Source organism: Astyanax mexicanus, chromosome 7, assembly GCF_023375975.1.
Source record: "Astyanax mexicanus isolate ESR-SI-001 chromosome 7, AstMex3_surface, whole genome shotgun sequence".
In the NCBI taxonomy this organism is placed as follows: domain Eukaryota; kingdom Metazoa; phylum Chordata; class Actinopteri; order Characiformes; family Acestrorhamphidae; genus Astyanax; species Astyanax mexicanus.
Window position 1 is genome coordinate 7,211,511 of NC_064414.1, and position 13,229 is coordinate 7,224,739.

Sequence of the window (13,229 nt, forward strand, 5' to 3'; positions counted from 1 at the left end):
AACCCTTGAGGCATGAAGGGTTTGAATTTCTCAGATTTCTGGTTCAGCCTGAAATGAGCATGTTTTCAATTTGCTGTTGCAAGTATGCCCCATTCCAAAAACAATATATGTTCTACTTTCTCATTTTCTGGGTATATTTTTGCAGGAGCTGGTACAAAATATAGATCAGTCAGAAACCCCTGCTCAAGAGAGCTCAATCTCCAGAACTGAGAGTCAGGCACCAGTGCCCAAAGAAGAAGAAGAGGAAGAAGAGCCACTTGGTCCAACAATGAAGGAGATCTTCACTGAAATTAAGAAGATGTCCAAGACAGGACCAAACAGCTTGTTAATTGAGGTAGCTTTAAGAAACTTCCTTCTCTAACTCCAGTTGTTTGTGAACTATTGTCTACTTTGATTAGCTAGCCACCTGTGAAAACCACATCAACCACTCAGAAACCCCTCATATATTATTGCAAACACCTGGGATACCATTGCAATCACTTAGCCATACCATACTAAGCACTTAGTAATTACCTGAGATGACAGAGCAACTACCTAGCAAGACCATAGCAACCACGTAGCAATGCCATGGCACTACCAAGGAATACAACTGCAAACACCTGCGATGATATATAAACTGTCTAGCCACTTTATAGCACTTTATACTTGGCATCCACTTAGGATGTCATAGCAAATGTCTAGACTATAGGACCCTCTGGAAAACATGTATTTCTACCATTATAACCATTCTAAACACCTGGGATGGCATGGCTACTGTCAGGCAATGCCATAGCAAAACCTTAGCAATGCTATAGCAACCCCCCCATCATACTATTGCAAACACTATCAATGCCATAGCAACAACTTATCAAAGTCATAGTACCCACAGCCACCCTCCTGCATAGAATTGCAATTACATGGAATGACACAGCTACTGTCTAGCACCATAGCAACAACTTATTAGTGCTATAGAACCCCCTCAGCATACCACTGCAAACACCTGCTATACCACAACAAGACCTAACAATATCATTGCAGCCACTTTGCACTCACTTCAGATGACATAGTAACTGTCTATCAAGACCACAGCAACCACTTGAAATTACAGTACAACTGTCTATGAACACCTTAGCAACCACTTAGCAATGCCATACCACCCCCTGGAATACCATTGCAAACAACTCAGAGAATAAATCTTTCAAGAATATAGCAAACACTTGTAAGAAAGGAGGGTTTTTCTTCTCCTGTAAAATGCCAGGAGACTTTTGTGTAACACCAAATATATGTAAGATTACAGAAATAGACCAAAATCTTATATTTTTTGCGATCACAGACCAGGCCTTATGAAGATGCTCTGGACATTCTGGACACTTCTCTTGTCGACCTCGAGGGACAGCTGAACAGACTGGTGATCCGTATTCTGAGTTGTCGCAACCTCCCAGCAGTGCTCAACCCCACGGACATGGCCAAACAAGTAGAGGAAGCAGAGGTACATCATCAGCGTAGTTTAGATCATTTTGTTCATGTTGTTCGCAGTAGAACCTTCCCATTGTTACTTTCTTCTGTTAACTGTTACCTTTTTATCATTTCTTTTTTCTCTTTAGCATTGCAGACAGAGTGCTCAGAAGCAGATCTCCTCCATCTCAAAGCAAGACCAAGCCAACGGTGATGTTGGCATTATTGCTAATGGCTCAGCTTATGACCCTGAGTCCATGCAGCGACTGAGTTGCCAGTGGACAGCAGCACTGTGGGATGCAGTTGGTACTGTCCACTCCAAGGAGGCACAGCTACAGCTGGTTATTGATTATGACAGACAGACGCAGAAAGCCCAAGTAACTTTTGAAAAGTTGTCAGCTGAACTGGTGGCCTTGAGGATGTAAGTATTTTTGAGATGGGCTTTGTGGACATCCTGCTATCAATAGCACTGACATGACACGTCATTCAACAGGATAATTGTCATTTATTGTCCTTTTAAAGCTAAAGATGTTTGTATTTGCATGGACTATTCTAACCAGATGCAGCTGGTCATGATCATTACGATCAACTAATCTGTAAACTTTGGGTGGTAATGCCTAATGCCTTATGATATATTTCTGGTACTCATGTGGTTCTGTAGATAGAGGAAAGTCAAATGCCCAAACAAGTTTTATAGATATGCAATGTCTTACCTATCTGACACCAACTATTCGCCTTCACTCTAATCTGATATTTCATGTTGCCTTGCCATGAGCACACTGGCAAGTGTTCAGTCTCACTCACAAAATAACACCTCACAACTTACAGTACTTAGGTGTAGATGTTCTTAATGGTCAGCTTACATAATACTGTGTTCTGTATCAGAATAACAGATTTAGTGTGGGTTATATACAGGGTTCGTACGGTCATAAAAAGTCATGGAATTTAAAAATAGCAATTTCCAGGCCTAAGGATACATTTAGAAAAATAAAAACACCCAGAAAGTTTTGGAAAAGTCATGGAAGTTTGGTCTACAAATCTTTGTGTTTCAGTTTATCAACGGAGAAATACATGTATAAACTCTGTATATAGAGAAGGAACAATTTTTGACACTCAGAATACCAATATAATTGTAACTAAAGATTTAGACTAATTCCATTATGATTTTCCATCTTTTTTTTCCATTCCTAAAGCTGCCCAGTTGAAAGTAGCTTTGTCGAGGAGCAGAGATTGCGTTCTTTCCTGAGGACTATGGAACAGGAGAGAACAGTTCTGGGGGAACTAATTCAGACACATTCCCAACTATCACCCTACCTCAGCTCCCCTGAGAAAGCCTCAGCTCAAGCCCAGGTGAACAGAACACAGCGTGACTGGAGAGAGCTGGAAAGATCTGTGGAAAAAACTCTTCATAATGTCAGCGCCTATACCAAAGAGAGTTTTGGCCTTCTTGATGAAATCAACACCTTAAAGGACCACCTAGAGAACCTTCGTAAGATCTTGGGACCATTCCAGAAGTCCTCTGTTAATTGGGACAGGAACAGGGCTGAAGATTTGATTGAACTCAGTGCAGACTTCACTGCTGCACAGCAGAGCTATTTCCACCTTAAACAACGTTCTGATGCCCTCTCTCAAGGCTTGACCTTCAAGACGGAGATGTGCAGGTTAGAGCAAAACCTACAGAGTGTCAAGGATAAGCTGGATCTGATAGGTGAGCAGTTGGCGTCATCTTCTTCTTCAGTCTTGAAAAGCAGCAACCCTACCATGGGTAAAATTGTCAAGGTGATAACAGACGCACTGGCTTGGGCCAAACAGACTGAACGCGACATCGAAGGTAGGAAAAGGAAGGTATCTCTGTTTCCAGAGGAGGTCCATCGACAAATCAAGGACTTGAAGAAGCTGCAGTCTGAGATGAACCTGAAGAGGAGCCAGTTACAGGCTCTAACTGAGGAAGTAGCAGAGTTGATCCCTGAGCTTGATCAAGATGATGTTCCAATGATAACGACATTCTTGGAAGAGCTGAACGGTCTGTCCAAGTCAACGGCAAAGAAACTGGACAGTTCCTTGGACGAGATAGAGTCGAGTCTACAGACTCGGGAGAAGATATCGGAGAATATAGCAGATGTGGCATCTTGGATTCTGGGGCATCTACAGAGCGAGGCTTTAAGGAGGGAAGATTACCAGAGTTTCAGTGCTGCAGATCTTGATCGAAGGTTAAGGCAGAGTCAGGAAACTCTAGTTGAGGCAGAAAAGCAGTCTGCAGTTGCCGAGGCTCTACTGATGAAGAGTAAGGACATCGCCTCGGAGCTTAGCATTTCAGAGAACGCCTGGCTAAGCAAGGCACTCACCAAGCTTCAAGAGGACATAAAGGAGGCCATCAGCTATGAGAAATATTGCAGCCAAGAGATAACAGACCTCTTGCAGAATCAAGATTCCTCTCAGAAGAAAGTGACTTCTATAGAGAACAACCTGCGACAAATAACGGTAGAGATCAAAGACCACCGATTTCCCATTACCAAGAACTCGCTGTCCAGTCTTGAGCCATTCAAGCACACAATCATAGAGCACAAGTGCCAGATGGAGCAAGTGAACCCATGTCCAGAAGACAAGAGGAGAGAGCTGCTGGGCGTGATCTCCGAGCTCCACCATAAAATGAAGGCTTTGGATACTAAAGCCCAAAGCCACGAAAGGTTTCTCAGCCTCAGGCAACGTGTGGAAGATCTCAGAGAAAATATAGAGGTCCAAGTTCCCAAAACCAAAGACGAAAGCATTGACAAAGAGGAGCGATACAAAACATGTCAAGCTCTGCTCACCCAGCTCCTCTTCATCAAACCTCTGTGCAAAGAAACGTCGGATGAGCTAGAGAACATCTCTCCAGACCTTTACCCATCTCAGCTATCTGCTGAGCAAAAGAGACTCAAACAGAACCTTGATAGTCTTAACACCTGGGAGATGACTATCCAAAATAACCTTCAGATTGTGGAATGGGAAATTCTAAAAGGAGTGCATTACCCCTCCGAGCAAAGAGCAGTGCGAGATTTTCTCGAGGAGACAAATTTGGTACTGGAGAAGCCTTGCTGGGTGGAGCCTAAGCAGGAAGATATTGACAGAGAACTCAGGAAGTGCCTTAATATTAGGAAGAACGTTGAGGCTAGAATGAGGGTTCTGGAAGTTCTGGAAAAGAAGAAAGGAATTGGACATATACAGTCTCAAAAGTCCAAAAACCTTGCAGAATTGGCCAACAATGTCTTGGACAACTGTGACCAAAGAATGGTAAGTGATATCTGTTTACTGTATTACAATTGCAAATACCAAACAATATTATAGAATAGACAACAGTTCTTTATTATTGCTCTCACCATTGCTGTAGAAACATTAAAAATGTTGACAAAATAGCACAGGATGTAAAAGCTTTCAGATTTCAGATTTAGATTTAGTTTAGATTTGAAGACTTTTAGCATTGTGAATACTGCATTGGGGCTATGCAAAGGATATCACAAGTTTGATTTCCAGTGGCTGGTCAAGATTGGTCGAGATAACATGCTCCTATAGGGTCTGTAGGGATATCCCAGTTGGAACCTGAAGGTTTTGTACAAGGGTCCCATGTTGCCCCCACATATTAATGTCCACCAGGGTTCCTAATGGGACCGGGAAGGGTTAAAAATGTGCCCTTTTTGGATGTTTAACCCTTCCTGGTCCCATAAGGAACCCTGGTGGACTTTTATATGTGGGGGCAACATGGGACCCTTATACAAAACATTCAGGTTCCAACTGGGATATCCCAGGGTGGTACATTGTACATAAAACCTATAAGGGGATTTGATTAAGTTGTAAGGCTGTAATGATGGAGCCTATTTGGGATGCCCAACTGAGTCCCTGAACCAGCAAATCTACAAACCCTTTCAGAGCCGATTCACACCTGTTACTGTCTCAAAAGCTGTCTTCCACCAATGTAAGCCAGACATGATCAAGTTGGTTGGGTTCATGTGGGCATGCCTGAACTGATTGTCAGTTAATTTCCTTGCATTTTTCTTCCCAGAACGATCTATCAAAGGCGATGAAGTTGTTGAAAAACTATTCCACAGTGGTCACCAGCACCATCCGATTCCTCCAGGAAGCTGAGTCAGTTATCCTCCCATCTCTCTGCTCAGCCAGGAGCTGTTCAGAAAGGCTGAAGGACATCCAACAGGCCTTGTCAGCTTTGGACACGGAGTTTCAATCCCATGTCGCCAAGCTTCAGGACCTCGCCCCCTTCAGCTCCATATTTCCCAAAGAGAAATCAGAACTTCTTCATATTGAGATTCTGAGCCACCTCTTGGTTAGAGAGTCTACAGTAAAGGCCCAAGCCCAGCTCAGGCTTGAAGCTTTAGAGAGGTACTGTGACTTGATTCTTAATCATGGGTTATAATGTACAGTATGTGTTACTTAGTTACTTTATAGATACAGCGTTAGTGCTAGTTAGTGCTAATTAGGGGTGTGCCATATCGTATTGTACACGATAATATTGTCAAAATGTTTAAATATCGTGAACGATATTATACCCTAAAATATCGTGCCACATCACCCATCCCATTTTCCATTATATATCTACTAGAGATAGATTATATCTGTTCAGTATCATTTATTATACTTTAATCCTGGATATATGGAGATATCTGGAGTGCATTATTATTAGTAGTATTATAACATTCTGGATCATTAACTTCTATTACAAATCTGATAAAATTCTTGTATTTTTTAATATCTCAGTCAGGCATGTGTAATATTATATTGTATGTAATAATAAAATATATTTTTTATTTTCTTGCAGTATATAGTTTATTTTTGAAATTATTTTTTTAAAAGTGTTTTGTGATATCACCAAGAGTATCGTTATTGCAAAAATACCATGAAATATCGTGATATTATTTTAGGGCCATATCGCCCACCCCTAGTGCTAATTGATTGTCCTCTTCAGGTGTGTTAACTGCCAAAGAAGCGTCCGTGCATGCTATGAAGAGTTATGCCAAAGAGTGCGGGACTCTGAAACAAGCCTGGCTGAATGTGCTTCTAAAAAAATCGCATCTCAGAAGGACTGCGCCGAGCAGCAGGAAATATTGAGGGTGAGGAACTGAAGAACACTGCACTGAGTTTGTAGTGATTTTATGATATTAGCCCTTGTTTCGGTATTAAGAAAGAAACGGATTTCTTATTTTCTTTTGTTTTTAGACTCTAGTGGAGGAAGTAGACACCCTGCCTGGCAGACTGGACGAGCTGAAAGAGTGGTGTCCAGTGCAGGGTTGCAGTACCAACAGGGAGGATGCTGTGAGCGCCCTCTGGGGGCAGGTGGCGAAACTGCAGAGATGTGCCAGAAGTCTAGGGGCACACTCGGAACAGAGAGGAGAGGAATGGAAAGGAATTACAAAGAATGTAAGGGCATTTTAGAAAACACTAAAATGAGATTTAATAGTCATTGTTCATTATAAATCATTCTTTTTGAATGAAAGAGCTGTTTTGCCACTTTTGACTGAATATTTTCGGCGGATATATACTGTGCATCCCCGGTCAAGTGATACAAACATGTGCATGTCACTGTACCTTGTAATGTATGAAAGAAACGTTAAAAAAAAATTAAAAAGTGTTTATTGTGTGAAAATGTATAATTTCCCCTGTTTTGCAGATGGAGCAAGCTTCCCTGGTTCTGGAGCAGATGGAGGCTGAGTTGCCGGAGCTCAACAGAGGAAAGGCTACAGGGGAGGAGCTTCAGGAGCTGCTGCAATTCTGGTCGCAGTACCACGACAGCTTGGACTGCCAACACCGAGCACTGTCTGCACTGGAATTGCGTGTGGCTAGACTGTTGGGAGTCCCCTCCCATTTGGAGCAAGCCCCGCCCATTCCACTCTGCCAACAGCTGCAAAACATGCAGGAACGCTATCGCAGGTAAGAGAGTTTAGTATGAAGCATTAACTTAATATACTATGTTAATATGTGTAACGTATGTTTTTTTATTTGCACATATTATTAATCACGTGTTAAAGTTTACAGAGCCTGATGACGCATTAGTGGCTTTATTTAACGATATAATACAGTATCAATTACTGTCAAGTTTAGAAGGTAGGTATTACTTATTATTACTTTATTGCATTTTTTCTCATTCCATATGAAATAGGGAGCTACACTAGCGGTTACTTCCTCCTTTATAACTTTCTCTTGAGTTTAAAAAGCATCAAAACTACCCTGAGATATTTTATATAAATTATATAAATACAGCAATTTTACCAGGCCTAAACCACGCAACACTAAAATTACTGTTTTACTCCCAAACATAAAGGGAAGGAAGTATTCAAACACTTGAATCATGATTTTAATCACTGTTAATCAAACAATATTGTTGGGGTTAATACATTTTTTTATATAACGCACTAAAGTAAAGCAATTATTAATTAATTAATTAATTAATTAATTCACAAATACAAATTATATTTATTTATTTAACCTTTTTTGAGTGCACAACTGGCAAAAAACTGCATTCTTATATGTTTTTCTATCACGGAGCATAATTCAGGTCTAAAATGGTTAAATCTATCAGTCAATCAACCTTAATTTTTTACTCTGAAGTACATTAAAGGGTGACCCTCATTTACAAACCAGCTGAGTATTTACAGTATAAAAGCGATTGAAAACTTTAGATAAAAAAGTAGAAAATAATAAGAAGAATAAGAATTGATACACATTTTAAATAAATATATTTACAATAAGATAAAGAAAAAAAAGTAATAGTAAAAGTAAATGAAAAAATAAAAGGATAAGTATGGTAAGAAATGATAAAATAAATGATTATGAACTAAAATCAAGTCAAAATAAAAAGAAAAGAAGAAAGAAATAGATTGTCCTGTTTGTTGTACACTCTGTTCACTCAGTGAGTGGAGCTGTTGTCCTGTTTGTTGAATCAACATATTTCACCTAATTCTTTTCACCTCACTGGTTTTGCTGGGGAAAGTGGGTCGGCTAACCAGTGAGGTGAAAAATTACGAGTGCATTCATGCAACTGTGGACAGATATGACCTGCAGTTCTGCTGAAAGCTTTGTAGTAGGGGTTGTTGTGCAGTTTCTTGTTATTTTCGTCTGTAAACAGTTTTTATCCAGCGTTTCTGTTCCCTTAACTGTGGACTACACCCCACTGCTCCTGATATGTTCAGAATTGGGGATTAATTCAGACTTGCCTTCGTTTCTGGGGTTTTACCATTCATTTCCTGAATGCAGAATCCACAGCTTTATTAAGAAAGTCTCCTGCAGGAGCTGAATGACCTGTAATCCTCTGTGTCCTGCAGTCTGAAGGAGCGGAGTTCCCGCGGTCGGAAGGCGGTGCAGGCAGAGATGGAGGAGAGGGAGAAGGTGCGTGAGGAGCTGCAGGGGGTCAGGGATTGGCTTGTGGCGGCAGTGACTCTGCTGTCAGCTATGGAACATGCTCCCAGCACCAAACAACTACAGGTGGGTCTCAATTCCATTTACAATAAAAAAAAAAATTAACTATGGTTTTGATCTTAATATACAACCCCAGGTACAATCTCATATAGGAGAAAATAAGGTAACACTTTACTTGGATGACCTCATTAATGCTCAACTGACATTCAACTAACATTCATATCAATGAAATGCAATTTTTAACTGAAAGATGAAACTAAATTATTAATTCTCTATTGAATGTAACCCTACATCCAAAACATTTTAGGATTAGGTTTAGGGTTAGATTTAAAGTTTAGGTTAAGGTTAGGATTAGGGATAGGTGTAGGCTTAGATTTTAGGGTTACAGTGAGGTTAGGTTCTATTTTAATAATATTTTTTATTAATAATCTATTTTTAAAACTATTCATTTACATTTAACATTAAATTAAGTTGTACAGTATTTAATATATATTCAGTTGAATGTTGAATGTCAGTTGAGCAGCATCTCAACTAAAAATGGACCATCCAACTACCGAAAAGTATTGGTCCAAAACAAAACTTTAAATTTTGATTTCAAAATATTTATTTAACACTTAAAGGACCATTAAGGATTATATTTTCTGTATTAACTCATAACATGATCGGGAGGCATCATCAGATATTAAAGAAACATGCTGAGTTTTAGCACCGGCAGCTATATGGCAGTTTTTATCCTCCAAATCTTATCACTGTCATTCCCACACATCTCCACACTCAGGGTGACAGGTATACACAACAACACACAAACAGTGTGCTGTAGCCATGGCAAGAGGCGAGCTTGCTATTTTTCTGCTGAACAGGTAATCACTAAGCTTCAGTACAATTGCTAACCATAGCTGGGGAATTAAAAAAAAAAAACTTGTTACAGCTTTTTACTGTGTGCCAATCTGGCAACCCACGTAAGCTTTATGTCTGGGGAGGAGCGGGAGGGGCAGAAAACTCTATCAAGTGTTTGGAAATTGGACTCCTGTAGCCATTTTACACTCTTATTAGCATTACTGATCGTCCCTTTAAGGCTTCCCCCCCCCCAATATATTTTGCCCATCTGCAGTTGTTTTTTTTTCATCCCACAGTTCTTGTGGATCCTTTGACAGAATAATACTCTCTGAAACTCTTTACAATATCTGATTTTATGATATTGAGCTGTAAGGTCGCTCGTTAAGTCACTCAATACAGTTTCTACACTCATTTACCCCCATCTATCCTATTCAGGGTTGCCAGGAGCGATGGTACTAATGAGTGTAGAGGAAAGGGGGTGGTTTGGGGTGTTGCTGTGTGTGTTTCTGTGCTTCATCCACACAATGCGCTATTTGTTTCTGACCTACACAAGCAATCATCATCCACACAGATAGAAATGATGATAAACAACATTCTTGTGAGACAAAATATTCTAAACATTAGTTCTTGCCATAATATGGATTAAAACATTACTCAAATAGAGCTATTCACTATATACCTGTAACTCTACCTCTTCACAACTTTACAAGTTCAGCACAGCTGTTAACTGAAAGCCTGAATTCCAGGTGACTCTACCTCATAAAGCTGACTGAGAAAAGGCAGCAGAGATGTTCAAAACTGTCTCTATCTAAGCAAGAGATTCTACTTCTACTGTAGAATCTAAAATATAAAACACATTCTGGTTTGTTTAACACTTTTTGGTTACAACATTTTCCCATATGCTATTCATATTTGCGTTTGGATGACTTTAATATTAATCTACAATTTAGAAAATGTTAAAATAATAAAAAATAAAAAAAAAAACACGGAATTTAACGTGTGTCCAAACATTTGACTGGTACTGTACAAGATCAAGTCACAAATTTCAGAGTTTATCAGGAGGTTTTAGACAAATTAAATATGCCTTAAAAATTCATTTGAAATTTTATAGGAATTTACTCTACATGGTACAATCTTACAAATGAAGTTGCTATAAAAGTGTTTTATTATTTTTTAGAAGTACCATTTTTAGTTTCATAAAATAGAATTATTGTATAAAATGCAAGAGATGCATTATTTAAACTATTTTATAGTTTAAATAAAATGGTTAATGCAAAGGTCCTTCACCAATTTAAAAAAGGTTCTTCACAATTACATTTCTTTAACAAAAATAGTTTTTATGCAACCAAAAAAGGAATCGCTCGAAGAACTCTTTGACACACTTTTAGCATTAATGTAAAGTAAAAATCTAATGAATATATACTGTAAGTGTATTAAAAGTGGACAATAGAAGGAACTATGGGCTCATCTGTGCTTTTATAGAGAAGGAGAACATTAAATAGTGTGCTGTTTCTCTACAGGAGGAGGTTTTCTGATCATAAAGGAACAGTTTAATTCCCTCCGCCGGGTGTACAGCGCCAGCAAGGCGGTTAGTTTTATGTTTCACAGTTTCAAAGATGAGCTAATGGCGTCTTGACTGAGGGGCTGTTTGGGTTTGAATGGAGTTCAGCAGAAGAAAGGGAATTGCTGTGGAGTGGCCGTTATGCTGACTCCAGGCTTCCTGCCAGATCCAGTCCCATGCTTTTCCTGACTGTGTGATAATGCGGGAGGACAGAACAGCTCGGCGTCTTTAACAGCTACTGTCTTGCAGTTACAGTTTTTTTTTTTTTCTGTTGGAGTCTACAATAAGATACATTTTAATTCAGTTTACCTCTTTATCTCTCTCACAAACGCACATGCACATAGTTTCTTTCTGTGGTGTGAGGCAGCATGTGAAGGTTTATTGTCACATTTTTCAAAAACAGGAAACTGAGTCATCTTTATCACTTCCATCAAATCCATTTGTTCTTACAGATTTATCACCTAAAAACATACAAACACACAGAGGACTGCAAATGCAAAACACTGGTAAAGGCCTGATTAGACTGACGGAATACATTATATGATACTGATTATATCTAACACAAGTATTTGGGCAGTTGAAACAGAGATTAATTTAAGTAAAAGGAGGAAAATATAGAGTTAATACTCTTAAGATTACCATATCAACTGTAAAACATGGTGGAGGGAGGGTTATGTGTTATACATTTCGATGCACTGTAAAACAGGTACCAATGTAACTGGGTCAGGGGTGTTTATTGATGATGTGAGTGCTAATAGAAGTAGAAGGATGAATTCAAGCCTGCATAAAGCGCTAATTTCTGCTTAGATTCTATAAAACTGATAGGCTGCTTTTGCTGTTTTGGGTTGGACAGTGTCCTAAGAGCGTTAGCTCTTTCATCATTCAGAGGCAAGTACATTTGACTGTAGTCTGTGTGTTTACCGTGTAAAAACAAGCTACACATGACGAACCGCAAGCTGATAGTGCCCTGGGTCCTGGCTATTGCTATTGCTAATGCTAATGCTGCTGCACCTAGCCTTAGTGTTGGAGAAACGTCACTGAAAATTCACCCTTAGACAAAATATTGGAATTACCCAAATAACCATTTTTATGTGAAACATTTGTGTAGAACATCCAGCACTTGTTTGACTTTGAAATAAAATGTTTTTTCAATAATTTCAATAAGTTTTGACTTAGTAGCTTCCCCAGCTTCCCCATTAGAAGGGAATGGTGACACCCTTTCTCACTTTGATGTAGGCATCCTTACTATTGTCGCTTAATGCGCCTTATAATCTAGTGCACCTTATGTATGAAAATAGACCAGGAAATAGACGTTTTTTTGATAGTGCATCTTATATTCCAAAAAATAAGGTAAATGGAATGCCATCCCACTTCTGACATCTGCATGAAGAAGTAAATGAAATGCAGCATTATTATTCCTCAATAAAGTCTCATAACGCAATCTAGACCCCATTACTGTATAAACTATTATACCACAGTTAGTTCCGAACCTGCAATGTGATTGGCTGATAGGTGTACTATGAGTACCGTTATCAGCCGGTAATGCACTGTAACCGAAGCTCTTCGTGTATTACTCCGCCACATACAGGTAACCTAGCAATGATACAGCGCTTACAAACCAAACAGCACAGCTACAAATGGAGCAGCAATGGAACTATTTTAACTTGCAGAGCGTTTATAACCAAACAGATCATATTTTCTCGTCCTCTTTATCTTTAAGTCTCTCAATAAACCGCGATAATGGAACTGTGGTATAATCACAAAAATATATCACGTTATAGCACGAATGCATGAACCTCGAGTGTATTATTGCTTAAATGCCCAGTAAATTCGAAGTGATGAATCTCTGCCCAATACCTTTATATCCATACCTGACTTGATTCATATGCGGCTGGATGCAATCAAATCTTCCTCATAACATTGTTGCAACATCAAGTGTCAAATCTTGTCAGTATTAATATGCTTGATATCAGAAAAAAACACTAAAAGACTACTA

At 39.2% G+C, this 13,229-nt stretch overlaps 2 protein-coding genes across 13 annotated transcripts in view; one reads left to right on the plus strand and one right to left on the minus strand.

Moving 5' to 3' along the window:
* esr2b (estrogen receptor 2b) overlaps positions 1 to 13,229 on the minus strand; it is a 443,098-nt gene that overhangs the window by 280,223 nt on the left and 149,646 nt on the right. The gene's annotated exons all lie outside the window — the stretch shown is intronic.
* Positions 1 to 13,229, plus strand: part of syne2b (spectrin repeat containing, nuclear envelope 2b) — a 187,408-nt gene that overhangs the window by 75,109 nt on the left and 99,070 nt on the right. For all 12 annotated transcript variants that reach the window (XM_049481038.1, XM_049481047.1, XM_049481041.1 and 9 more), the window contains 9 exons: positions 146 to 334; positions 1,313 to 1,468; positions 1,584 to 1,855; positions 2,628 to 4,704; positions 5,471 to 5,805; positions 6,389 to 6,533; positions 6,640 to 6,840; positions 7,091 to 7,350; positions 8,742 to 8,901. In XM_049481038.1, coding sequence (XP_049336995.1) covers positions 146 to 334; positions 1,313 to 1,468; positions 1,584 to 1,855; positions 2,628 to 4,704; positions 5,471 to 5,805; positions 6,389 to 6,533; positions 6,640 to 6,840; positions 7,091 to 7,350; positions 8,742 to 8,901 — 3,795 coding nt within the window. The remainder of the gene's footprint in view (positions 1 to 145; positions 335 to 1,312; positions 1,469 to 1,583; positions 1,856 to 2,627; positions 4,705 to 5,470; positions 5,806 to 6,388; positions 6,534 to 6,639; positions 6,841 to 7,090; positions 7,351 to 8,741; positions 8,902 to 13,229) is intronic.